This window comes from Zootoca vivipara, chromosome 2, assembly GCF_965207765.1.
Source record: "Zootoca vivipara chromosome 2, rZooViv2.hap1.1, whole genome shotgun sequence".
NCBI classification, from domain to species: Eukaryota; Metazoa; Chordata; class Lepidosauria; order Squamata; family Lacertidae; genus Zootoca; species Zootoca vivipara.
This window is the reverse complement of record NC_142584.1, coordinates 116,293,969-116,320,614: the sequence shown is the minus strand read 5'-3', so window position 1 is coordinate 116,320,614 and position 26,646 is coordinate 116,293,969. Positions and strand designations below refer to the sequence as shown.

The following is a 26,646-nucleotide window of genomic DNA, read 5'->3' as shown; positions in this document are numbered from 1 at the left end:
TTTTATTGTCTTAATTTATAACCAGCCCTTCCTCCCGAAGGAGTCATAGAATCACACAGTTCCATAGGGGGCAAGCAAGGTGTCAAATCTGGCCTGGAGTTTTAAGATTTTCTACCCAGTGATCTCAAATCACTGATTTGAGCCAGTCCCCAAATGGCAGTGGGTGGAGATATGGGGCGTTGTGTGAGAAAAGGTTGTGTCTGTGAGAGGGGGAAGAAAGGAATGTGTGAGGAAGAGAGCGCTCTCTCTGTGTGTGTGTGTGTGTGTGTGGTTTTTAATTCTGCTTGGTTTAAGAACATGAGAGGGCAGAGTTTGGGGATTGCCTGATTTACTTGCTTCCGACAGGGAGGTAGACCGTATCTGATTTTGTACCTGGATAGCTTTTTCCTCCCCAAATTTCTCTACTTCTCAGTGTCTAATCCAGGCATCCCCAAACTTCAGCCCTCCAGGTGTTCTGGACCATAATTCCTATCATCCCTGACCACTGGTCCTCTTAGCTAGGGATCATGGGATATGTAGGCCAAAACATCTGGAAGGCCCCAGTTTGGGGGTGCCTGGTCTAATCCATACCTGCCTCTTGCGGGAGTTTCAGAGTTTAACTATGTACTGCACAAATCATAGAATCATGAGTGGGAAAGGAACCCGAAGTCATCTAGCCCAACCCCCTGCAATGCACGAATCTCAACTTAAGGCATCCATGGCAGATTGCCATCCAACCTCTGCTTAAAAACCTCCAAGAAAGGAGTCTTCACCACTTACCGAGGGAGTCCACTCCACTGTCGAACATTTTATGTCAGAAATCTCTTCCTGATGTTTAATTGGAATCTCCTTTCTTGAAGCCATGGGTTCGGGTCCTACCCCCCCAATCAGGAGAAAGCAAGCGTGCTCCAACTTCCATGGGACAGCCCTTCAGGTATCTGAAGAGGTCTATCCTATCTCCTCTTAGTCTCCTCTTTTCCAGGCTAAACAGACCCAGTTCTGGGCGCCACAATTTAAGAAGGATGTTGAGAAGCTGGAAGGTGTGTAGAGGGGAGGAACCAAGAAGATGAAGGGTCTGAAAACCAAGCCTTAGGGGGAATGGCTGAAGGAGCTGGGTATGTTTAGCCTGGAAAAGAGGAGACTGAGAGGAGATACGATTCTATGATTGATGCCGCCTGCTGAGGTCCCCATGCCTTGCCACCCATCTTCTGAGGAACCCAGAGTAGCACTTAAGTGTTTTTTGGGGGGAGGGAGCAAAGCCACCCTGTCTGCACCCCTTCACTGGCTGCTGCTGCTGCAGCAGAAGATGCATCTCTTCCTCCTGGTCCTTGACAGCGAAGGCATTCTCTTTGTGGGACCCACATCGTTTGTTGAATTCATCCTGTTGTGTTATGCCTGGAACAGTTTTGACCTGTTTTATAAATGCCTACAGTGCTTTTTTTCTGGGTGGGACGCAGGGGTACGCATACACCTAAACCATTTTGTGAATCTTTGTACTTTTGTGCATTTACTGTACAGTGGTGCCTCGGGTTACAAACGCTTCAGGTTACAGACTCCGCTAACCCAGAAATAGTACCTCATGTTAAGAACAGTTTCAGGTTAAGAACGGACCTCCGGAACGAATTAAGTTCTTAACCAGAGGTACCACTGTATTTATTTTTCCCAATTCAAACTATTAAATAGTGATTTTCTTGAGTCCAAGAAAAAAAAGCACTGAATGTGCATTATATGGTTGTAATCTGCCCTCCCTGTGACCATCCAGTTATGGGCAGGGAGGAAACTTTAAAAATATTATTCATTTCCCCTTTCAAACGAGGAGCAATTTGTTAATTAAAAAAAAACCAGATGCTACATGATGGAAGTTCCTCAAAAAGCTTTACAAAAGTCCAGGTGCTTAAATAAATGGAACAAAAGTGGCTCCAGAACATGGACAAAGCGCAAACCCAGGATTTCGAAAGCAGTGATTTCTAATGAAGGGGGGTGTCCTGAAAGCAAGTTCTGCTTTTATTTAAACAAATGCAATTGTGTAAAATTCAAGCTCTAAAATGATGCAAAATCCAGAAAGAGATTGAAAGCATGGAGCTCTATAGGATGCACAGAAATAATCTCTCCAACGCAATGGATTGTCTTACATTAATCACAAACACAGACATAAAAACCATACCTCCGCCCCATCTGCAGAGCTTTCCAAAAAATTCCCAGTTGTTCCATTGGGGGTGGGAAACTGCTTTCAGCTCCCTTCAACATACCAGCCTTCCCCGAGCAATACTAAAGCCACTGCATTTAAATCACTGTGATACCACTTTAAAACAGTCATGGCTTCCTCCAAAGAATTGTGGGAGTATCACAGAGCTACAAATTCTAGAGTTCCCTAGCAGGAGGGATAGCCTTTTAAGCCACTCTGGGAAACGTAGCTCTACTAGGGGAATAGGGGCATCTTCTAACAATGCTCTACGTGGGGCTACCTTTGAAGGGAACTCGGAAACTACAACTAATCCAGAGTGTGGCAGCTAGCCTGGTGATTGGGAGCAACCGCTGAGACCATATAACACTGGTCTTAAAATACCTATATTAGCTCCCAGTATGTTTCTGAGCACAATTCAAAGTGTTGGTGCTAGCCTTTAAAGCCCTAAACGGCCTCGGCCCAGCATCCCTGAAGGAGCGTCTCCATTCCCACCATTCAGCCCGGACACTGAGGTCCAACTCCAAGGGTCTTCGGGCAGTTCCCTCCCTGTGAGAAGTGAGGTTACAGGGAACCAGACAGAGGGCCTTCTTGGTAGTGGCACCCTCCCTGTGGTACGCCCTCCCATCGGATGTTAAGGAAATAAATAACTATCTGATGTTTAGAAGATATATGAAGGCAGCCCTGTATCGGAAAGTTTTTAATATTAGATTTTTTAATTGTCCTTTTAAAATTAAACTTTTAAAATCCTTTTAAAATCCACAGAGAGGCTGTGAAAACTCAGTTGGATGGGTAGATTCTTCTTCTTCTTCAACGCATCCATGACAAACTGCAGCTCCCAGAATTCTTTGCGGGAAACCATGGCTGTTCGAAGTGCTTCAAAATGTACGGTTGAAGGTGGCCTTAGCACCACCCAAGAGGTTCAAGGTGCAACTTGACCTACTAGAATATACTTAAAGCAGCATACAAATGAAAAACTGCCGAGCCACAGCCTTGCCCCAAACATTTGACAACGTTAACAAAACAGGATGACGGCAAGAGGCAAATTTTGTAGCTCACAAATGCAAAAGGAAACAAAGTGATGGGATTGAATAGCATTTGCCCAAGAGTCCAACTGCTCATCTTTTAAATAAAACAAAGAATTTCCCATTAATATCGGTCTCCAGGCCAGATGAACAGGGTTCCGGCGCTGGGTTTGTAAGCAAGGGACCGTATATCCAGAGTTTCCCTGTGTGGCCTCTTTGATGTGAAGAACCGCTTGAACTCTCCTTGAGGTTCTTCCCAGGCTGCAGGCACCCCTTTGGCTTCTCTGGGGAGTGGCTTCTCTGATGGAAAATAAGGCTCCCCCTGTAAGTGAAGCTTTTCTCGCACTGTAGACATTCGTACTGCTTCTCCCGTGTGGGTTCACTGATGAGCAATAAGCCTCACGTTGTGGCTTCACTCTTTCTGCACTCTTTCACGTTGTGGCCTCACTCTTTCCGCACTCCAGGCATTTGTACGGTTTCTCCTCTGGGTGGGCAGTGTGTTGGTGACTCAAGCCCGGTTCCTCTGTCAAAGTCTTCCCACCCAATGAATACCTTTTCCTTCTCTTTCCCTTGTGAAAGACACGCAAGCTCAGGATTTCCTCGCCCGGAGAAGCAGAGGATTCAGTCCTCTCATCCCTGGAGTTGTTTCCATCCAGCATTTTAGGTCTCCTTTGCTTTGCAAACACCTCTTTCCCCGCTTCCTGCTCGACTCTTTCCAAAGACAGCAGAGATGGCTCCTTATAAATTTCATATTCTTCCCCTTCACCTGCTGGGGAAAATAAAATAAAATTTCATTAGGGGTTCAAGGCAAAAACTAAGACCTAGCAGCTTATATTTGGTCAACATCTCCAATATTCTTCCCTTTTCCTCTTTACACACTGTGCTGAGACCTAGGTTACCTTTGGCGTATGCTAGTATTTCAGAGAACACCACACATTCATTTCAGGTCCATTTCCCACTTGATTTCTGCATATCAATTTCCATAATTTTAACATAATGGGGTAGAAGACAAGAAAAACCATCTTGGGGAAAGCTCACACTTCTGTGGTTGCTGTTACTTGGATGGTAAATCAATTGTGTAATGATCAGCTACCAAAACAGTCACTACAAAGGTTTGTTCTGCAGTTCTGTACCCCAGGTTACACCCAGCTGGATGAGCATTTCATCTGCAATTGTAGTCTAGGAAGGGCAGCTATTGGGGCAAGCTTTCATCTTGCAGCCTTTCTGCCAATGAGCTGATTTGTCCTGACTTTAGGCAGGCTCTCAGCAGTCAGGAGGTGGGACTCCAGAGAAGTTGGCTGACACTCCCAAGGCGCTCGGGGGCAGGTGTGTGTTCCAAAAGAGGCAGAAGCCAAGTTCCAGAGCAAAGGGGGTATCAGGCCAGATGAAAGCACCTAAAAGAGGGCCTCCCCCAATATCAGCTACCTTGGACCCTGTGGTTGGCAGGAGAGGCCTTGGTAATGTTGCTGGCACTGGCTGCTGCCCGGATGGTGCTGTCCCATGGCAGGGCCTTATTGGTGGTGGTCACCCATTTGTGAAATGCCCTCCCTGGTGAGGTGCATCTGTTGTCCTCTTTATTGGCTTGAAGGAGGAGGAGTTTAAAAACCTTTCTGTTCATCCAGGCCTTTGATGGCTAAAATACATTGCTACTGGAAACCTTGAAACGTTTGGAGATTCTGACGAAACATCAGGAAGAACACCCATGGCAGGTGGCTCTCCAATCTCGGCTTAAAAACCTCCAAGGAAGGAGAGTCCACCACCTTCTGAGGGAGACTGTTCCACTGTCGAATAGCTCTTACTGTCAGAAAGTTCTTCCTGGTGTTTAGCTTATAAATAAAGGAGGAGAGGAATATTTTTGCCTGGCACCTAAATATGCAATGAAGGCGCCAAGCGAGCCTCCGTGGGGAGGAAGACTCATTCTAGTGTAAGTATTTCATTCAATACTGTCCATAAAAATTATAGACTTAATAAATAAGCTGACTTAAAGAAACCTCAGAGGCAGACAGAGAAAGGAGATGAGTTAAGATGGTGAATAATAATAATAATAATTTATTATTTGTACCCCGCCCATCCAGCTGGGTCTCCCCAGCCACTTGAGGTGAAGCCTCAAGGTGTATCTAAGAGGAAGAACCCGCAGCCGGATGATTCAGTCAGTCTTCTGTGAGATTAAGCAGAAGCTGAAAAATTCACAAAGGAATCCCCTCCTCAATTCCCAGGGAATGAAATGGCCCTGCAAGACTCCCAAGAAAGTACCTGCTGCCGACATCTCCTCTTCCTTGGAGTCCCAGAGAAATGGATCCTCTCCTCTTTCCAGCCGGGAGATGAGGTCTGGTTTGGGAAATCCTTTCAAGGAAACTGACAGACATGTTTTTGGGTAGAAAATACATTGGCATTCCAAGCCCCCACCCATTCCTATGTCCTCCCGAAGCAGGGAAAGGCAGGTTCTTATATATGCTGCCAAAAAATAGGAGAGGGGAATCTGAACTCAGTGGAATTCATCTGATACTTGGTTTTCGTTTGGGGATATTTCTGCGTATGGGACACCTCAACCTGAGGGTCATTTCTCCTCCCCATGAGAACCTGAGAACCACCCTGTAGAATCACAGAAAAGGCCTATCAGATCTAGTCTAGTCTGGTCAAATAATCACACACACCCATCTGTTGTCTGAGGGAACAAGGAGTAGACCTATGAAGTCCTGGGGGGAAAGACAGAAAAACGGGGGAAATTCCAAGGTTTTTTTCCCTGAATTTGTTTCCAAAAATTGGGGGAGAAAGGAAAAATTGGGGAGAAAACTGTCCCCCGTTTTCCCATGCCTTCATATTTCCAACAAAGGAGAAAAATGGATGTTGGGTTCATGTTAGGGAAAAGTGAAACCCCATAAGCTTCACATCTCCACAAACTGTGTTTTGCCAGTTTTCAATAGTTTCAATTAGTCAGATCCAAGAAATTATGGCCCAGGAGACGCATTGTGGGCCCCCAGCCTTGCCATCTGTTTCCACACTGGCGTCTCTGCAGTACAGTGACTAATTCCAAGAATAGGAATCTATACCCCTTGAGCGTCAGTCCACCAAGGAACGATTGTCCTTACCCAAAGAGATCAAAGCCTTGTAATTCTCCAGCATGACTTCCTTGTAGAGAGCTCTTTGGCCCAGATCCAGGAGATCCCACTCCCCTTTCGTGAAAGACAAGACCACCTCCTCAAAGGATACCCGACACTGAAAGAAGCACATATTCTGTACTCAGAAATAAGCTTCCCTACATAAACCATTGCTCCCAGATTGAAATGAGGGGCAGTTAAGCTACTAAGTTGTGGTTTTTTTAAATTCATTTATAATATTTATGGTTTTTAAAAAAGACCTGTTTGTGTTATTGCGTTGTGCAATTCTGTTGTATTCCAGTGCTGTATCTTGATGTATTTTCCTTTGGAGATATGATTTTGTTTGAGGTATGTGTTTTGTTTTCCCCAGTAGAATAGTAAACATAAATAAAATGACGGTTTTTTTTGGTAATTTTTCTGTCCATTGTTTCGAACGATGCAATGTTATATTGAGTTGCTTAAAAGGCAAGCTCATTCCATCAGCACAGGGATTTCTATTGGTGCAATGCAATCCCCCCCCCCCAATCTTGCTCCCCCACAAAAAAATATGTCTCCCAACCCTCTGGAGCACATATGGGGAGTGGGCAGCACATGAGCAGGGTGGAATCCTGCCACACTAGCAGTAATCCCTGAGCTGACGGAATGAGATATTTGAAAACCACCCATTGGTATCTGCTATGTAAACGGCTTAAAGATTTCTCAACATACAAAGGCGGCATACAAATTAAACAAATCAGCTTTGCTTTCGCCTTACTATTTTTTTCCCTTTTTACTAGATTCAAGACTCGCAAGAAAAGTCATTTCCACAGACTTCTCTCTTGATCATCTTCATATCTTTGGGCATCAAGATGAAAGGGGAATGTTATTCAGTCCCCGCCTCCCGCAGTATAGTGAGAGGTGTCCAGGCCTGCCCCTAGCATCTCTCCCAGGTGGTCCCTAACTTACCTGAGATGGCTGCACACCTGTTCTTTCTGCTCTACCCCAAAGGAGGTAGGATCCTGGAGGTGCCTTTGATGCCATTGTGTTGCCTGGGGAGGAGACGGAGGAGATGTAAACAAGGGGATTTCTGAAGATAAGAGGAGCCCTGGTGGAGGTAAAAGGTAAAGGTAAAATCCCTTGACTTCCCATCATCCTTCCCTGGTTTCCATTGTCAATCCCTTTTTCCTTCAGCTTATCCTATTTTTTTCCCTTCAGCTTATGCTATTTTTTTCTCATTTGTTAGAAATATTATTAACTAATTTTTCATTATAATTTGTATGTAGACTGGGGAAAAGGTGGGATATAAATAAATATAATAGTAGTTCTGGGCGCCACAACATTAGAAGGATATAGTAAAACTGGAAGGTGTGCAGAGGAGAGCCACCAAGATGATCAAGGGTCTAGAAATGAAGCCTTATGAGGAATGGTTGAGGGAGCTGGGTATGTTTAGCCTGGAGAACTGAGAGGAGACAGGATAGCTGTCTTCAAATATTCGAAGAACTGTCACATGGGAGAGGGAGCAAGTTTTCTCCTGCTCTGAAAGGTAGGACTCAAGCCAATGGCTTCAAGTTACAAGAAAGAAAATTCCAACCAGACATACGGAAAAAATTCTGACAGTAAGAGATGTTCAACAGTGGAACTGTCTCCCTCAGGAGGAGGTGGGCTCTCCTTCCTTGGAGATCGCCAAGCAGAGGCTGGATGCTTTAGCAGAGATTCCTGCATTGCAGGGGGCTGGATTAGAGGACCTCTGGGGTTCCTTCCAATTGTATGATTGGTGCTGTCAACTGAGCTCTGCTGAGCTCCCCATGCCTTGCCCCCCTGCCCCTTCCAACTCTACAATAGTATGATTCTACGATGATGATACTAATACTACTAATTACGACCCCATGACAGGCATAGCAATGTCAAGCGCAAAGAACCCCTAAAAATAGGGAGGGCGGGAGGGAGATCCATTGCAAGCAGCAAAGGTGAAACTGCAAGCTGCTTGCTATGAATATAAAAGGCTATGGCTGTCAGTCAAATAACTTGCAACATACCAATTTCCCCAACAACAGCAAACCCCCAATCACACTTGTGGCCAACTAGTCTGACCCGCCCAACAAACCAAGGGATGTCTTGTTAACCCTTCTACAACCCGAGCTCTCTCAAAATATGAGAGAGACATTGTACACACCCCTGTCAATCAAGAAAATCTTCAATAAAAAATATTCAATTCTTTATGGGGGTATTGATTAGGTTCAGTCTTTTGGCTCTTCTCTGGCATCTATTAATGACTGATTATACAAATGTGTTGCAGGCTTTGCAGCCTTTAACACTCTTTTGGAAGGAGTGGGCCAGAGTGGTTGATTTTACAGGTAAGCAAAGCAGAAACAGTACTGTTGTCTAATAATGCCATCCTCTTCTCCGTAACTATCTCTCTCACCATACTAAACACCCTTTCAGAACTGGCATTGCTGTGGGGAATACAGAGTAACGCCTTCATTAATCTTGGCAGCTCCCTGAACCTCACATCCTTCCCTAGCAGGCCCCAGAATCTGTCATTTTTTTCTTCTTGGGGGAGTTGCTTGCTATCTGTCAGCTGGTAGTCAAGGAGTTCCTCTCTCAGCCTATCTTCGTTCAAGCTCAACTGAGGGAGCAGGGCCACTAGACTTTCTACTGTAAAATAAAACAAGTGTTTGACTGAACACTGCTCATCTAAACTATGCACTAACTCAATCATTCTATCAATGGGGAAACTGTCCCTAACATCTACCTGCCCCTGGAGTAACATCAATGCGAGCAGCAGGGTCCAGCACTTTCAAGTCCCTCGGGAGTGGATTGTCGAGGGGAAAGGAGAACATCTTCTGAAGCGCTGCTTCGTAGAATCTTCTCACAGTTCTGCAACAGCATAAGAGTGAAAAAACTGATTAGTGGCAACATTTTAGGCACACAGCCTATACTCTCATACTGAGATGATATCATGATTACATAACTGCTGGGTAATATACTCACTGGAAGATTTTCTTCTCGGCGGTCATAGGAAGCTCTGTGCTTCTCATGAATGCCTTTGTGTTTGCTCCAATAAAGAGGTCTTCATCAGGCAACTGATGTCCTTCTCCATACTTCACCTCCCTGAGAGGTACACCCACGATGGCCCTGGCTGGTATGAGGAAGCCCAGGATCTTCTTGATCAGCCTGCACATCTCCTCTTCAAGCCTGTGAATTTGCACTTCCTCGGACTGCAGAAAATATAAAAAAACAGAGAATTCGGAATGCTACAATTAGCACAATCCTATTTATTTATAAGGGACGCGGGTGGCACTGTGGGTTAAACCACAGAGCCTAGGGCTTGCCAATCAGAAGGTCGGCGGTTTGAATCCCTGCGATGGGATGTGCTCCCGTTGCTTGGTCCCAGCTCCTGCCAACCTAGCCGTTTGAAAGCACATCAAAGTGCAAGTAGATAAATAGGAACCGCTACAGTGGGAAGGTAAACAAGCGTTTCCATGCGCTGCTCTGGTTCACCAGAAGCGGCTTAGTCATGCTTGCCACATGACCCGGAGGCTGTACACCGGCTCCCTCGGCCAGTAAAGTGAGATGAGCGCTGCAACCCCAGAGTCAGTCACGACTGGACCTAATGGTCAGGGGTCCGTTTACCTTTACCTATTTATTTATAACTATTATTCACACATACGGTACATACAATGTCATTGGTACCCACCTGGAAGGCAATATTAAATTCAGAAAAAGGCTTAAGGGCAGCAGCCAGGAAAAAGAAGTAGATCTTCATGACCGGATCACCCAGATGGCCAGCTAGATCACGTAGTTTGGCACACTTCTCCACTTCCTCAAGGCTGTCAAAGTAGGCCTGCAGAACATAATTAAAATGAAAACAAAGCACAGTAAAGCGTGTATATATCTGCTGCACTTACCATCCTTACCTTTAGTGCATCCCATTGGTTCAACACTCTCTGGATGCAGGTTAACAGACTCAGCCATCGGGTGCTGCAGTCCCTGAGCAGCTCCAGGTGGTCTGAATCAGTAAAATCTACAAAATCCTTGGAGATTTCACATCTTTTTGCACTGTAATACAGAAAATAGTTTTGTTAGTGGCTGGATATGTTTGCAAGGCCTATCCAATAATAATGTACATGAAATCACCTTTTATCAAAGTGGGTGTATATTCTGACCAGGATGTCTTCAACAGGTACCTGTGCTGCTCTGATGGCACAACCAGTGGCCAGCTGTACTAGGTGGCAGATGCAGCCAAGATCCTGAATGTGGGGCTGTCTGGTCTTCAGTCTGCTGATAACAGAGTCGTGTTTGCCTTTCATGACACTCACATTATCAGAGTTAAAGGCTATCACGTTCTCCCATGGAATGCCTCTTTTTCTATAGGAAAAAAGAAAAGAAATGCAACAAAATGTCAGACAAAATGTAAGGTTATAGTTAAGAGAAAACTACTGCAAACGTCAACAACACAGTGCGGCTTCCCTACCTTAATGCTTCATTCAGCTTTTCATAAAGATTTTCTGCATTTCCAACGTTGCATATGGGCATCTCCAAAAATCTGGTAGCAACCTGCAGGTTGGCCTCATCGTAGAGTCTAGCCATGGTGACGAATTCTTTGCCTGCTTTTCTGTTGTTCGATTTGTCACACATCAATGAAAAGGGCTGAGATTGGCATGCTTTGGGCAACTCGTCATCTAGCTCAGCTGCTATGACACCTGTTGAGTAAGAGCACAGTAACGTTAGCTAACAATAAGCCGACAATATTACAGTGGTACCTCAGTTCTTAACCCGAGGTACCATTGTTTTCTTAATTTGAATCAACTTACCTTTTATGATTTGCGCAGTTTTGGTTCTCCCCGCAGAATATTTTCGTGCAATGGCAGAGTCCGGGAACATCTCAGCTACACACTTGTTGTAGTCGTCGCAGAAGGTGAAAGGAACGTTGTTTTTGGCACACAGCATAGCCATTTTAACCTCTGCATTTATGACCTGGTCAGCCTCTTCGGTATTCCTAGTCACAAATGTGGACATCGTCGGGGCATGTTTCTGTGCCTCTACCCCGCGCTTGTGTTTGGCTGCTTTTGTATGCTGAGTGACATCATTCCTTCCCCCGTGGGAGACACTAAAATCGCAACTGCAAATTGTGCAGAATGCGTAATGGTGGCCCATTCTGCTTTTCTTCAAGAAGCTAAATTCGCTGTCCCATCTCTCAAGATACTTGCACATCGTCTTTGCTTTTTTCGAAGGAATGCCTTCTCCACCTCCATCCATCTCTTTCCTGGTTTGAAAAAGACGAAAAGCAACACATTCAGAGTAGCCACACGTGCAATTTGCAAAGAGATTGTTCTCCTGTAGCAAGCCTACCTCCAGGCCGCTGCTGGAGGGCGGGAAGGCCATAAAGGCCTCCTGCCACCCTCCCCAGGAGATGGGGACGAGCCGCGGAAAGCGGCGCTGCCCCAAATGCAGCCCACGCCACTGCAGGGGCGAAATTGGGCCCTTTAAAAAAAGGGGGGATCCATTTCTAAAATATAATCCCAAAGCGTTACCCCCACCACCACCAGCCAATCGGGCCATGTGTCGGGGGGGGGGAGGCAAAGGCCCAGGCATAGCCCTGCTCCAGACATACCTTATTTTCCCTGGCAAGGATGGGCCGTCAATGTTAGTATCTATCCCGATTCCCCGAGCACAGGTACTTTCCAAGTCCCTCCAAGCCAAAGGCCAAAGGCCGAAAGCCCAGCCAACAGCCAAACGAAGCCTCAAACGAAGCGGTGGTTCCCACAGTGCAGCAATCCGGCAAAGGGACACAGCAGCAAGGAAACCACACCGCTGTATTTAACTGAAACACAAATGTTTTTGAATGTGTGTGTCTTTGGGGGTGTGGGTGTTATTGGGTTGATTTTGTTTCTGTTTTGATTATATACTTTGAGCTTGTATATTGTAATTTTATCCTGTGAACCGCCCTGAGGCCTGTGGGTAAAGGGAGGTATATAAATTTAATAAATTGTAGTATAATCAGGCCAGATAAAAATTATTACAAGTTCCAGGGTGAGCACCTGCAGAAGGCTTTCCAATGCTTAAGGTTACAGGTAGGTAGCAGTGTTGGTCTGAGTCGAAACAAAATAAAAAAAAATTCCTTCAGTAGTAGCTTAAAGACCAACTAAGTTTTTATTTTGGTATGAGCTTTCGGGTGCATGAAGTGTGCATGCACACGAAAGCTCATACCAAAATAAAAACTTAGTTAGTCTTTAAGGTGCTACTGAAGGAATTTTTTTACAATGCTTAAGGGTTTGCCTTGACTCCAAGCCCTATGGGGAGACCAAGGAAGGTCACTCACCTGCCCAGGTTGGCCTGCTGGGAGGAGAGGAGGAGAAAGATCTGCCCTTCCAAGGGTGGGAAGGCCGTGGAAAGCGGGGCTGCCCCAAATGCGACCCACACCGCTGCAGGGGCAAAATTGGGCCCTTTTTTAAAAAAGGGATCCACTTCTAAAAGAGAATCCCAAGCGTTCCCCCCCACCCCCAGCCAATCGGGCCATGTGGGGGGGGGAGGCAAAGGCCCAGGCCCAGGCAAAGCCCTGCTTCAGACATACCTTATTTTCCCTACAGAGGTACTTTCCGAGCCCCTCCGAGCCAAAAGCAGAAAGCCCAGCCAACAGCCAAACGAAGCCTCAAGCGGTGGTTCCCACAGCGCAGCGACCCGGCAAAGGGACACAGCAGCAAGGAAACCACACCGCTGGGAACCGCTGAAGGAAAGGCGCGTCCCCAGGCAACGCAGCCCGAATTTCTCAGCACAAGGCATGCAAGCTCCGCCCCCAGTCGTTCTCAGGCTCCTATTGGCCAGCAACGCAGCTGAGGAGCCTCACTGGCCGGCAGGAGCTGCTTCCTTATAAATCGGGAGAATTATGGGATATTTTAGCCAGCGGGAAACAGATTTAAAAACAGAGGTTTCCCGCGAAAAAACGGGAAACTTGGCAGCTAGTCTCTGTCTCTAAGGCACCAGTCATAGGAATGGTGGAGTTGGAAGGGACCCCGAGGGTCATCTAGACCAAGCCCTGCAATGCAGGAATCTCAACTAAAGCATCCGTGACAAATGGGCTGGGATAGCTCAGTCGGTAGAGCAATACTGTAGACTTAATCTCAGGTTTGTGGGTTCGAGCCCCACCTTGGGTGAAATACTCCTGCATTGCAGGGGGTTGGACTAGATGGCCCTCGGGGCCCCTTCCAACTCTCCCATTCTAAGATTCTATGAGCCTCTGCTTCAAAACTTCCAAGGAAGGAGACTCCACCATCTCCCAAGGAAGTCTGCTCCAGCCCCCTGCATTGCAGGAATCTTTCGCCCAAGCTGGGGCTTGAACCCATGGACCTGATATTCTCTTGCCCAACTAACTGAGCTAGCACTTGGCTGTTCCACCTGCAAGAAGGTGCGGTGGGAGAGCACCTGCTCTGTATTGCAGAAGGTCCCAGTTCAATCCTAGAATCGCAGAGTTGGAAAAGGGTGCTCAGGGTCATCTAGTCCAACCCACTGCGATGCAGGAATATTTTGCCCATAGTGGGGCTCGAACCCATGGACCTGAGATTCTCTTGCCCAGCTGGCTGAGCTGTTCCACCTGCAAGAAGGTGCGGTGGGAGAGCACCTGCTTTGAATTGCAGAAGGTCCCAGTTCAATCCTAGAATCCTAAAATTGCAAAGTTGGAAAAGGGTGCCCGGGGTCATCTAGTCCAACCCACTACGATGCAGGAATATTTCGCCCAAAGTGGGGCTCGAATGCACAACCGTGCTCTAGCAACTGAGCTATCGCAGCTCATTTGTCATGGATGCTGTAGTTGAGATTCCTGCATTGCAAGGGGTGGGTCTCGATGACCGTTGACAGTTCCTTCCATGTGGGGTTCCGTCCTTGAGTGGGGATTTGAACCCGAGTCCCAGCCCCAGGGCCTAGATCCTGTACACAAACCATTGCGCTACCCAAGGGTGCTCTGAGGGTGAGAGGCTATCCTGCTTGTTTTGCAGACCCTCCAAGTGTCCTTATTTTCCAAGGACAGTCCCAGATTTACAGCAGCCGACCTGGTGTCTGATTTGATCCTGGAATGTTCTGCTTTTCCTTTGTTGTTGTTTAGTCATTTAGTCGTGTCCATCTCTTTGTGACCCCATGGACCAGAGCTTACCGGTAGGACATGGGTAGGCAAACTAAGGACCGGGGGGCCAGATCCAGCCCAATCGCCTTCTAAATCCGGCCCACAAATGGTCCAAGAGTCAGTGTGTTTTTACATGAGTATAATGTGTGCGAGATGAGCGCGCAACCCCAGAGTCGGTCACGACTGGACCTAATGGTCAGGGGTCCCTTTACCTTTACCATAAAATTATATATAAATGGAAAGATAATTTAATGAATGCAATGCAATAGCTTTTATGAAGGATTATTTATTACAACATTTGCCATGAAGAAATGTGAAACATAGAAAAAATAAAACATGCAAAAATTCTCACCATGTATGTTAATACTTAATTGGGTAACCTTTAGCTTTAATTACGGCCCTACAATGCCTTCCCATGGAGTGAACTAGTCAGTGTACGTGGGTGTAATGGGGTGTGTGGCATAACACAAAACTGGAGGGACAACCATTCCTGACAACCTTACACTTTCCTTGCGAAGCCACCTTTGTCCTGATTGCGGAGATCACACACTTGCTCTCCTTCTGCAGGGCCTGTAAGACACAGTTATTCCGCCTAGCCTTCCATTTAGCTTGATCCTCCATTCCTTTTTCCCTTCCCTTTTTCTGTGAATTAAGTTTTCTGGGTCCCCACATCTAGATACTTCCCTGGTCTCCTTGCTAGACATAGCAGGACTAACTTGGCCAGTTAGCCCTGGCAATGCTACATTTATGTTGTATTTTATGTTGTTTTTAAGCTGTTTTTAAGTCGTTTTTAATCAATGTTTTATATTTGCTGTTAGCTGCCCTGAGCCCGGCTTCTGGACCGGGAAGGGCAGGTATAAATAAAATTTATTATTATTATTATTATTATTATTATTATTATTATTATTATTATTATTATTATTATGCCGATTGTACGCAAATGCTGACAATTTTGCTTTCTTACAACAGTGGCGTTTTTCATAAAAATATGCAAGGGGTCTACATCACACTCACAACAATCACTTAGTTGGTACCTGAACATTTTGCCCAGGGACTTTCTTCCCAGGAGGGCTTGAAACTTATTCTTTTTTAAAGACAAAAGCTGAAAGCATAGCAGACCTGCCTGGAGGCACCAATGAAAGCCTTTGTGGGCACCAACTTGGGGACCCTCGCAGAAGGGAATGTGGCCCTGGGGGATGGGGAAAGTTTCCTATCCTTGCATGAAGAGCTTGGAGCACCTGGTTGGCCATGGGGACAAGACGAGCCCCTTGGATCTAATGCAGTGAACGGGCTCCAACTATGTTATTGAGCTTATTAGAATCATAAGAGCTGGAAGGGACCCTGGTGATCATCTAGTCCATCCCCCTGCAATGCAGGGATCTGCAGTTGTCCCATACAGGGATCGAACCTGCAACCTTGGCATCATCAGCACCATGCTTTAACCCAGGCATCACCAAACTTCGGCCCTCCAGATGTTTTGGACTACAATTCCCATCTTCCCTGACCACTGGTCCTGTTATTTGTGGAACATAGGAATTGGTTCTTTATTTCCTTTTCCTTTTTTTCAAAATATAGTCCGGCCCCCCACAAGGTCTGAGGGACAGTGGACCGGCCCCTATTTTCATCGGAGAAATGTTGGAAGGCATGGCATTGAACTGAGGGAAAGCAGGGAACTCCCGCCCCAGTTTGGCCCTTTAATGGTTAAAGCCACAGAGCACGCATTCCTAGAGAGGAAGAAGGAAGTGAGCACCCAATGGGGGACATCCTGTCCCTCCTCTTTTGTGTTCCCCACTGGCGGAAAGAATGGGAGACCCATCCCTGTGAAGTTAGAAAGGTGCCAGGTGGGGTGACAGGCAGCATGGGAAGGTGGCTGGGAAGTGGAAGGACCCAGTGCAAGAGGGAGAAGCAGCCCGACTTCCGCTGCAGGGAGCAATAAAACCTCAAATACTTTTGCAAAGCTAAGCAGGGTCCGCTGTGGTTTCACATTGGATGGGAAACCTGCGTGTTGAGATGGGGTTGGACTGGATGACCCTCAAGGTTACCTTCCAGCTCTACGAGCGTGCGCAAGAGGGGAAGGAAGCCGTTGCCAAGAACCCCACAAATCCCCTTCATTTTCTAGCATTGCTCTGATTCAGCGAGAGGCAGCTGCCTTGGCTCCAGTTTAAAGGGTTCTTTCTCGGAGGGGAGGGAGCACCGCTCAGGGAAGGAGTGTATGCGGAACTTCTTGAGATCAATCTTGGGGATCTCCAGGTAAGGGCTGGGAGCAGGCCCTGTCTGAAATCCTGGAGAGCTGCTTGCCTGTCAGTGTGACAGTCCCAAGCGCCCGCTTACCTGCATCCCCCACCCCCACCCACCGTTGCTCATATGCAAAATAAATCTTAAGGGTTGTTTAAGGGAAGGGCCGTGACTTGGTGGCAGAGCAGCTCCCTGCCTGAAAGCCATGGAGAGCTGAGAGACCAATTTGGGATAATGACTGTGATTGTTCCCTGCCTGAAAGCCATGGAGAGCCAACGATCCCACAGAAAATGATCTTGGGGAGTTGTGATGGGCGTGTATGTATCTCTGTGTGTGGCTGTAATTGTTTTTTGTTTTTTTTAAATGGGAAGGCATTCAATTTCGTTGTACTATGTACAATGACAATAAAGTATCTATCTATCTATGACACTTCCTATTTATTTAAATACCCAGCTCTTCACAGAACCGTGAGGAGGAGAATCTTACTTAATCATTAAGGAAAGGGACTACAGATCAGTAGTCGAGCTGTCCCACTTCAATCCTTGGTTTCGGGGGAAACACCCTTGCCTGGAACCTTGGAGAACTGATGTCAGTCAGTTTCTGGAATCTTCCTTTCCCCCCTGCAGAATTCCCAGAGTTCCCTGAGATGAAGGATTGCTTTTTAAGCTACACAGGGAATTGTAGCTGTGTGAAGGGAAGAGGAGCTTCCTAGCAACCCTCAGCACCCTTGACAAACTACAACTCCCGGTATAATTTGGGAAAATGCTGTCTTTTTAAAGTGGTTTCATCCCACTTTAAATGTTCAGTGGAGATGGGGTCTCCAACGGACCCTGTTCTGTCAGCCGCCTCACTTTTGTCTGTTTCAATTCCCATTTCTTTCAGTGTAAAGAAGCTTTTGCCAGAAGTTGGGGAAAGACTTCAGCTTCCATGTGACCCTTCCTTGGCGAGAGAGTTGAACAGATGCTGTGCCGCTGACTGAGAGGCAACACTCCATAACATGTTCCCAGGAACCTCATTCTTGTGCTGACCCATGAATTAACAGGGGAGACGTTTTGTCCACTACACAGAAGACGACTGAGGGACATCTCCTTGTGAGTGAAAATGGCTGCAGAGCAGGGGCCAGAAATCCCAGCAGCCTCTCTGGGTCTCCAGCTCCAGTCGGCACCAGAGGCCGGTGTGAAGCCAGGAATTAAAACAGAGCAGGTGGAATTGGCAAGGCTGGCACCAGAGATGGAACCGGAAGAGGCAGGAGGCTCCTCTCCTGCCCTCCAGAATGGGACAGAGGGGCCTGGTCTGAGCTGGACAGAACCACAATGTATCAAAGAGGAGCCGGAAGAGGAGCGGTCGTCCCGGCAATGGGAAGCCCAGTGGCAGGAGTTCCTCCGGACTGTGCAGGCCCCACACTCCGGGGGAGAAGGAAGCCCACAGCTCCCAGGGGATGGGGCATGGGGCGAGGCGAAGCCTTCTGGGTCCTCCTTTGAGGGAGCAGCCGTTCCCAGCCAGTGGGCTGGAGCAGTAGAGAGCAGGACCAGTCTTCCTCCAGGATCAGCCCAGCCAGCCACTTCCAGACCAGACGCTGCCAGCCGAGGAAACATGGGGCAAGCGAAGGACATCAAGACAGAGGAGGTCACCAGCTCAGAGGCCCATCACCAGCTCTTCAGGCAGCAATGCTACCGGGACGCCCAGGGCCCTCGCGAGGTCTACAGCCTCCTGAGGGAGCTTTGCCATCAGTGGCTGAGGCCAGAGAAGCACACCAAGGAGCAGATCCTGGACCTGGTGATCCTGGAGCAGTTCCTGGCTGTCCTGCCTTCGGAAATGGGGAGCTGGGTGAAGGAACGAGGCTCGGAGAGTTGCGTCCAGGCCGTGGCCCTGGCAGAGGAGTTTCTCCTGAGGCACCAGGAGGCGGAGAAAGCGGGACAGCAGGTGAGAGAAGCCTTTGAGGGGTGCAGCGTCGACAAAGGGGTTAAAAATGTGGCCATTAGCTTTCAAACCAGTATTCAAATTTGTATCTTTCTTTAACTTTTTAAGAAACTGCCAGGATCGGTCAAAATGGTCTGCAATACATGAGATAAAGTACAAACTGCCTATAAAAACAACTGATAACCCATAAAAATACTGGGCCGCATTTCACAAGCCTGGTCGCATTTGTTCATGCATTGGTATCCTTGAGGCTTGATTGCTGCCATGCTTTCTGTGTGGGGCTGCCCTTGGCACTTGTCCAGAAACTCCACCTGGTGCAGAATGCAGGTGTTGAATGGAAAGTGTTACTCTCTTTCAGGGACTGGGGGCCATTGAAGTGGGTGCTGTGTGCACTTCCAAAGGAGAACGTTCCTTGCTGGATCCAGGCCGAAGACACGAGCCCAGGGAAGTCCTGCAGAATTATGAAAACAAGGCCCCTTTGGGTAAAAATACTAATTCTCCCTATCCCAATCCGTTGTGAGTTTTTCCATGAAATTGTATTCTAGATTTGGCTCTTTAGCTCTGCTCTCTGTGCATCTGCTGGGTTGATTTGTTGCACTCCAAGGTGATTCAAGTTGGTCAAAAGAAAATACTTCCCCCACCCCATACAAGGCAAGCCAACCCTGATTTGCACGGGGCTGGTGTTCTGGGGCACTGCTCGCGATGGCGGAGTGTGCATAAGCCCACTCTTCCCGTTATGCCCCTGCCCCACCTCTTTTCCCGACCATTTCAAGGTCACCACAATGTATGCATGCGTAGTCGCACATCAGTTAGACACAAGTAAACCGGCTTTTGGATGCACATAGCTAAAACACTGGCATTTTCACATGCAGTATTTATTTATTTTATAAAATTTGTTTAGCCCCCTTCCTCTGAAGATCGCAAAACCAAAACACAAAATACATAATAAAGACAAAAGCAAAGCTAACCCAGACACTATTGAAAGGAATATGCAATGGTGGCCACAATTTTGGGGAGCAGGGAGAGTGTCTGCGGGAAATGGGTCGTAGCTCAGTGAGTGTCCCAACTCATATTTCAAACGCTACAATACAGGCTCTTAGGTGAGAGCAAAAAAAGGAGCTTTCTTCGAAGCTTGCAACGGCCCAGGTACTGGGCAAAGGTGCTGGCTGGAGATTTCGCAGACAGCATCAGGGGTCCATTGCCTGGCGATTTTTGTGGGTTAGGGGGCCTGTGGAACAGGGTAGGAAATGGCACAGGACTGCATGAGAAAGGGAGGGCATCTTGAACAAATTTTGGGCTGAGGTTGGTAAGGAATACTTCTGCTTTAATTTGTTCTATTGCATATTTTCATTACAGATGTTTATATTTTTACTTACTTACTTATCAAACCTTTATTAGGCACAGGTAGGTAGCCGTGTTGGTCTGAGTCGAAGCAAAATAAGAAAATTCCTTCAGTAGCACCTTAAAGACCAACTTGGTCTTTAAGGGAAGTTGCTGAATTGGAAATCATTACCAAGCTTAAAACCATGGAAGCACCTGGGATGAATAGAGATATCGGATTCTTATCTCATTATGCATGATCAAGCTTTCTTTAGCACCTCAGCCCAGGACTAATTGCAGCCATCAGCAGCCATTAACACCCATCTACAGGTTTACCACTCCCATCAGCCCATCTCCCATTCCCACCCACCACCCTCTGTATATATATAGGGTCTGACACTTCTGTTTCTAGTGTATCTGAAGAAGTGTGCATGCACACGAAAGCTCATACCAAAATATAAACTTAGTTGGTCTTTAAGGTGCTACTGAAGGAATTTTCTTACTTTATTAGGCATTTTACAAATAAAACCATAAAAGAGAAAATCACATATAAGAGCCTTGAAATATATATTAAAAAGGCAGCAGTTGGCGACATAGACTGATTGTGTGTGTGTGTGTGTGTGTGTGTATGTATGTATATATATATGTAGAATCTGTATGTAGAATTTCCCTGTTAACCTGCTCCTTGGTTTATATTTTTAACATCTGTACCACTAGATTTTTCACTTGTTCAAAGCCTGGTTTGACATTACAGATCCATTAAGGATTAAGCCTATTTTGACATAATGTTGGGATTTTGGCAACTTGCTCATTCTACGGTTCCTCTCTCCCCCCCACCCCACTTCTTAACAGATTGCTGGCAGGTAGATGAATGCCAAGAGGGAAACCTCCCACTCGAGAGAGCCACGGAAGTGGCGTCTTTGCAGAGCTGCTTCCAAAGGAGAACAGCGGAGACACGTTCCTGGGGCGAGGAGCGGGAAGTGACTTCCGAGCATCAGCTGAGACCAATAATGCAGCAGAGGAACCACCCCAAGAACAGGCTGAGGAAGTCCATCTCTTGCGCCGTCCGCCTTCTGCGGCACCCGTGGAGCCAAGAGGCCGCGAAACCGCACCGGTGCTCTTACTGCGGGAAGAGCTTTGACGGCCCATCGCACCTGCTCACCCACGAGAGGAAGCACACTGGGGAGAAGCCCTACAGCTGTGCCACATGTGGGAAGAGCTTCAGCCGCAATTCGAACCTGGTCATCCACGTGAGGACCCACACGGGCGAGAAGCCCTACAAGTGCTCGGCCTGCGGGAAGGGCTTCCGGCAGAGATCCTGCCTCAGCACCCACGAGAAAACCCACACGGGGGAGAAGCCCTACAAGTGCTCAGCCTGCGGGAAGGGCTTCCGCCAGAGGTCCTGCCTCGCCTACCATGAGAAAACCCACACGGGGGAGAAGCCCTACAAGTGCTCAGCCTGCGGGAAGAGCTTCGTGTGCAACTCGCGCCTCGTCGCGCACGGCAAGACGCACACCGGGGAGAAGCCCCACCAGTGTCCCTCGTGCGGGAAGGGCTTCCGCTCCAACTCCCAGCTCGTCCGGCACCAGAGGATCCACACAGAGGAGAAGAAGCCATAGAAGTGCTCTGTTCTGCGGGAAGCGCTCCAGCTACAAGTCGGACCTTCTCCGACACGAGGGAACCCACACGTGGGAGAAACCTTACCAGTGCGCCAAGTGCGGGTGGGGTTTCATTTGGAATCCAGTGGATGCACGGAGAAGGGAACCCTTGGCACAGGAACCCGCTCGCTCTGGGGAAAGCGTCCGTCATTGCTCAATCCATAGGAGGCGGAAGGATCTCTAGGAACAGAGGAAGCTGCCCTTCTACCGAGCCGGGCCGTTGGGTCCATCCGGCATAGAGTTGCCACACTGACTGGCTGTGGCTGTCCGGGATTTCAGACAGGGTTCTCTCTGAGACCTACCCAGAGATGCCAGGGATTGAGTGTAAGCAAAGCGGATGCTCTGCAAATGACCTACGACCATTCCCCATTTCTACCAAAATACCTGCCTTATTAAAATGCTCCACACAGCTCCGGCTTACTTCAGAATGTCTGTTTGTCCTGCCCCGATCACCAGTTTCTTAATATCTTCAGTCTGGTTCCAGGGCAAGACTTCCAAACTGAGCTCACACCACAAACACCCCAGTTCTACGATACTCCCAGGTTCCCATTCCCACCACCCTTCTGAGTAATACCCCTCCCCACCCTCTCACCATATAGAAGGGTCTGGTGACTTCTGTTTCAGTGTATCTGAAGAAGTGTGCATGCACACGAAAGCTCATACCAATGACAAACTTAGTTGGTCTCTAAGGTGCTAGTGGAAGGGATTTTTAAATTTTGTTTCGACTACGGCAGACCAACATGGCTACCTACCTGTCACAGGTTCCCTGTTAATGTCAAGTTGAAGCTCCCGAATTATTATTTTTCTCCATAATTTTTATTAAATTTTCAGTTTTACATTTTAGAATATTCATTTAAACAACCTTAAAATATTAATGACTTCCCTTCTCTTTCCATGGTTCATTTTTCATAGCATAAATCCCTGCATATTTTTATGCATATTTTATATTAACTAAACCAGGCATCCCCAAACTTCGGCCCTCCAGATGTTTTGGACTACAATTCCCATCATCCCTGATCACTGGTCCTGTTAGCTAAGGATCATGGGAGTTGTAGGCCAAAACATCTGGAGGGCCGCAGTTTGGGGATGCCTGAACTAAACCATTCATTATTCCATTATTGCATCCATCAAAACTTATTTACACTGTTGAAGTCATTTTAATGCAGCCCACGTTTTCAAAAATACACATCTCCCCCCATATATTCAATAAACATCTTCCAATCTACTTCAAACATACGTTCAAGATTAATACCCCTCCCCACCCTCTCACTATATAGAAGGGTCTGGTGACTTCTGTTTCATTGTATCTGAAAAAGTGTGCATGCACACGAAAGCTCATGCCAATGAAAAACTTAGTTGATCTCGAAAGTGCAACTGGAAGGATCTTTTTATATGTTCTTCTTGTTCTCTTATTCTCTATGTTAGGTCTGCAAGCTGCACATATTCCATCAATTTAAGTTGCCATTCTTCTTTAGTTGGGACCTCACTCGTTTTCCATTTTGGGGCTAAAAAATACGGGCCGCAGTAGTGGCAAACATAAATAACCTTTTTTGACACCTGGGAATTTCCATCTGAATTATCCCCAACAAAAAGGACTCTGGGTGGTTTTTTTTGAAAAGTACTTCTAAACATTTTTTTTTCAATTCATTATGAATTATTTCCCAATACTCTTTTACCCTTTTTACAGATTTATACTTCGCCCATCTGGCTGGGTTTCCCCACCCACTCTGGGCGGTTCCCAACATAATATGAAAAACATGATAAAACATCAAACATTAAAAACTCCCTAAGCAGGGCTGCCTTCAGATGTTTATTTCCTTGACATCTGATGGGAGGGCATTCCAGAGGGCAGGCGCCACCAGCGAGAAGGCCCTCTGCCTGGTTCCCTGTAACCTCACTTCTCACAGGGAGGGAACTGCCAGAAGGCCCTCGGCGCTGGACCTCAGTGTCCTGACTGAATGATGGGGGTGGAGATGCTCTTTCAGGTATACTGCACTGAGGCTGTTTTGCTCGGAAATGTACTGGGAGCAAATATAGGTCTTTCAGGACAAGTGTTACATGGTCTTGGCGGCCACTCCCAGTCACCAGTCTAGCTGCCTTCAAAGGTAGCTCCATGTAAAGTGCATTACAGTAGTCCAAGTGGGAGATAACCAGAGCATGCACCATTCTGGCAAGACAGTCTGCGGGAAACGGAAAACGACAAAACATCAAACATTAGAAACAGAACTGCCTTCATATGTCTTCTAAAAGTCATGTAGTTGTTTATTTCCTTGACATCTACTGGGAGGGCATTCCACAGGGAGGGTGCCACCACCGAGAAGGCCCTCTGTCTGGTTCCCTGTAACCTCACTTCTCGCAGGGAGGGAAACACCAGAAGGCCCTCAGCGCTGGACCTCAGTGTCTGGGCTGAACAATGGGGGTGGAGGCACTCCTTCAGGTATACTAGGCCAAGGCAGTTTAGGGCTTTAAAGGTCAGCACCAACACTTTGAATTGTGCTCGGAAATGTACTGGCTGTGCCTCCACGGTCAGGCCTCTTATGCCACGCTGGGAATGGCAGGGGGTGAAGAGTGTGGCTCTTGTGCTCAGCTCCTGCTTATGGGCTTACCATGAGGGCCTCTTGTTGGCCACTGTGAGAACAACAACATAGAAACAAGATTCCAAAGAACCTCTTGGACTTCCTTCCTCATTTCCTCCTGCAACTTTTATAATAATCCAAATCTTTCACATCTGCATTCTGTCCAAAATCCACCATTAAACTACAAGTGTTATTCCAATCTCACCAACAATTTTAACTGTTTACAATGGTTTTTAAGGTAAATTATAAATTTCCCCCATTTTGGTCTTCCTGATTTCATTTTTGCCATTTCGGCATAATTTGTAACTGGCTGACTGACTGAACCCAAAGGGTGCTCATCAATGGCTCCTCCTCATCCTGGAGAGAGGTGACTAGTGGGGTGCCACAGGGTTCTGTCTTGGGCCCAGTCTTATTCAGCATCTTTATAAATGACTTGGATGATGGGCTTGAGGGCATCCTGAGCAAGTTTGCAAATGACACCAAATTGGGAGGGGTGGCTAATACCCCAGAGGACAGGATCACACTTCAAAAGGACCTTAACAGATTAGACAACTAGGCCAAAGCAAACAATATGAATTTTAACAGAGAGAAATGTAAAGTACTACACTTGGGCAAAAAATAAAATAATGAAAGGCACAAATACAGGATGGGTGACACCTGGCTTGAGAACAGTACATGTGAAAAGGATCTAGGAGTCTTGGTAGACCACAGACTTGACACGAGTCAGCAGTGTGATGTAGCAGCTAAAAAAAGCCAATGCAATTCAGGGCTGCATCAATCGGAGTATAGCATCTAGATCAAGGGAAGTAATAGTACCACTGTATTCTGCTCTGGTCAGGCCTCACCTGGAGTCCTGTGTCCAGTTCTAGGCACCACAGTTCAAGAAGGATACTGACAAGTTGGAACGTGTCCAGAGGAGGGCTACCAAAATGGTCAAAGGCCTGGAAACGATGCCTTATGAGGAACAGCTTAGGGGGTTGGGCATGTTTAGCCTGGAGAAGAGAAGGTTAAGGGGTGATATGATAGACATGTTCAAATATATAAAAGGATGCCATATGGAGGAGGGAGAAAGGTTGTTTTATGCTGCTCCAGAGAAGCTGCCACGGAGCAATGGATTCAAGCTACAAGAAAGAAGATTCCACCTAAACATTAGGAAGAACTTCCTGATAGTAAGAGCTGTTTGACAGTGGAATTTGCTGCCAAGGAGTGTGGTGGAGTCTCCTTCTTTGGAGGTCTTTAAGCGGAGGCTTGACAGCCATCTGTCAGGAATGCTTTGATGGTGTTTCCTGCTTGGCAGGGGGTTGGACTGGATGGCCCTTGTGGTCTCTTTCAACTCTATGATTCTATGATAATCCATCAACTTAATCTGCCATTCTTCTGTGGTCGGGACTTTATCTTCTTTCCATCTCTGGGCTGCCAATAACATCCTCCACCACTTCCTTTTCAAAGTGGACAAGAGTGGGATCTCTGAAGGCAAAGAAGAGCCACGATTGGCACGCAGGGCCGTCTTAAGCGCCCCTGGCACCGTGGTGTGCCAGATCCTTCCGGCGCCCTCCCGCCCCGTTTCCCAGCGCTGTGGGCAGGTGGGCGCCGCGCACAGCGCAGCTGCCACAGGCGCTGCTGCGCGGCGGGCGGGGAGGCGCAGCGCGGTTGCCGTGGGCGCAGCTGCGCGGCGGACCGGCCGGCCAGCGTGTGGGTGCAGCTCGCAGCGCCCTCCTGGTGGGCTGGCGCCATGGTGCCCTGCGCCACCCAGCCTGCACGTAGGGCCGGCCCTGATTGGCAGCATTGTCCTCCTCCTGGAACAGTAGAACCAGAAGGATGTAAGCGAAGAAAACATCTATGCAAATGATGACAAGTCTTAATTTTCAGGGAACATACCCATCCATATAATTCATTTCTGTGGGTGGGGTTGTGTGTGTTTGTGAGGGAGAGAGATATCGGCAAAGATGGCAAACACCGATATTCCTGCATTGCAGGGGGTTGGGCTAGATGACCCTTGGTGCCCCAACTCTTCTATGATGAAAAGACACAAAATACATACCGTAACAAAAATAAGATCAAAGGCAAACAGATAATTCCAACAATACATTTAAACACTTTGCTCCTAAAGTTGTATATGTTCATATAATACAATATAAAAACCACAGATACGTAATAAAAATAAGAACAGAACAAAACTAGCAACCCCCCCTTCCACAACACCTTTAAAATGGCATCGGATGTCCATCAGCCCAAGGACTCAGGGTGCTGCCACGTGGTTGTCATCACGACATCAACAACCCTGCGAGGTAGGCTCACAATGCAACATTCCTGCAGCTCGAAGGAAAGAGAAAGAAAGGTATTTTTAAAATAAAAAAAACTATTAGTAGTAGTAGTAAAGGAACAGTCGCTACGGTTTGCTCCTATTAGTGAATCCGTAGCGAGATCGTAGTTTTTTCTGCAGCTCTAGCTGTTTCTAATCACCGGCCACTTCGGGGTTAAAATGAGAGAGTCCCGCTGCGCTTCCTAGATGGAGCGCAAAGGAAGGAAGGAAGCCGAGGGCAGAGGATAATGACAGT

At 47.2% G+C, this 26,646-nt stretch overlaps 2 protein-coding genes and 1 long non-coding RNA gene across 7 annotated transcripts; 1 reads left to right on the top strand and 2 right to left on the bottom strand.

Moving 5' to 3' along the window:
* Window positions 1-1,960: 1,960 nt before the first annotated feature.
* LOC118081165 (uncharacterized) lies at window positions 1,961-13,031 on the bottom strand. The gene is made up of 12 exons (XM_088663821.1): window positions 12,838-13,031; window positions 11,078-11,529; window positions 10,738-10,966; window positions 10,401-10,631; window positions 10,181-10,322; window positions 9,961-10,107; window positions 9,255-9,481; window positions 9,016-9,140; window positions 7,230-7,312; window positions 6,276-6,402; window positions 5,440-5,541; window positions 1,961-3,952 (listed from the first exon to the last, which is right to left on the bottom strand). Exons 2-12 carry the CDS (start codon window positions 11,520-11,522, stop codon window positions 3,618-3,620), a joined length of 2,193 nt encoding a protein of 730 aa, XP_088519947.1. The 5' UTR covers window positions 11,523-11,529; window positions 12,838-13,031; the 3' UTR covers window positions 1,961-3,617.
* Window positions 13,032-16,099: 3,068 nt separating this feature from the next.
* On the top strand, window positions 16,100-21,922 carry LOC132591342 (uncharacterized). Of its 5 annotated transcripts, none has more exons than XM_088663963.1 (4): window positions 16,100-16,220; window positions 17,497-18,537; window positions 18,893-19,016; window positions 20,707-21,922. In XM_088663963.1, exons 2-4 carry the CDS (start codon window positions 17,716-17,718, stop codon window positions 21,471-21,473), a joined length of 1,713 nt encoding a protein of 570 aa, XP_088520089.1. In that variant the 5' UTR covers window positions 16,100-16,220; window positions 17,497-17,715; the 3' UTR covers window positions 21,474-21,922. The 5 variants fall into 5 exon arrangements, with proteins under 5 accessions (XP_088520089.1, XP_088520091.1, XP_088520092.1 ...); XM_088663965.1 differs by having other exon boundaries at window positions 16,100-16,931; XM_088663966.1 differs by having other exon boundaries at window positions 16,106-16,213.
* A 1,387-nt stretch (window positions 21,923-23,309) lies between these two features.
* On the bottom strand, window positions 23,310-26,573 carry LOC148687151 (uncharacterized). Its single transcript, XR_015948564.1, has 2 exons — window positions 26,291-26,573; window positions 23,310-23,692 (listed from the first exon to the last, which is right to left on the bottom strand). It is a non-coding gene; the product is annotated as an uncharacterized LOC148687151 (long non-coding RNA).
* Between the last annotated feature and the right edge of the window lie 73 nt (window positions 26,574-26,646).

Coding starts and splice junctions, on each gene's coding strand:
- LOC118081165 (XM_088663821.1), bottom strand. CDS start 11,522: ATGGATGGAGGTGGAGAAGGCATTCCTTCGAAAAAAGCAAAGACGATG. Junction 7,313..9,015: donor TGATGTTACTCCAGGGGCAG/GTAGATGTTAGG, acceptor TCTCCTCCCCAG/GCAACACAATGGCATCAAAG. Junction 6,403..7,229: donor CAGGTGTGCAGCCATCTCAG/GTAAGTTAGGGA, acceptor TGCTTCTTTCAG/TGTCGGGTATCCTTTGAGGA.
- LOC132591342 (XM_088663963.1), top strand. CDS start 17,716: ATGGCTGCAGAGCAGGGGCCAGAAATCCCAGCAGCCTCTCTGGGTCTC. Junction 18,538..18,892: donor CGGAGAAAGCGGGACAGCAG/GTGAGAGAAGCC, acceptor ACTCTCTTTCAG/GGACTGGGGGCCATTGAAGT. Junction 19,017..20,706: donor TGAAAACAAGGCCCCTTTGG/GTAAAAATACTA, acceptor ACTTCTTAACAG/ATTGCTGGCAGGTAGATGAA.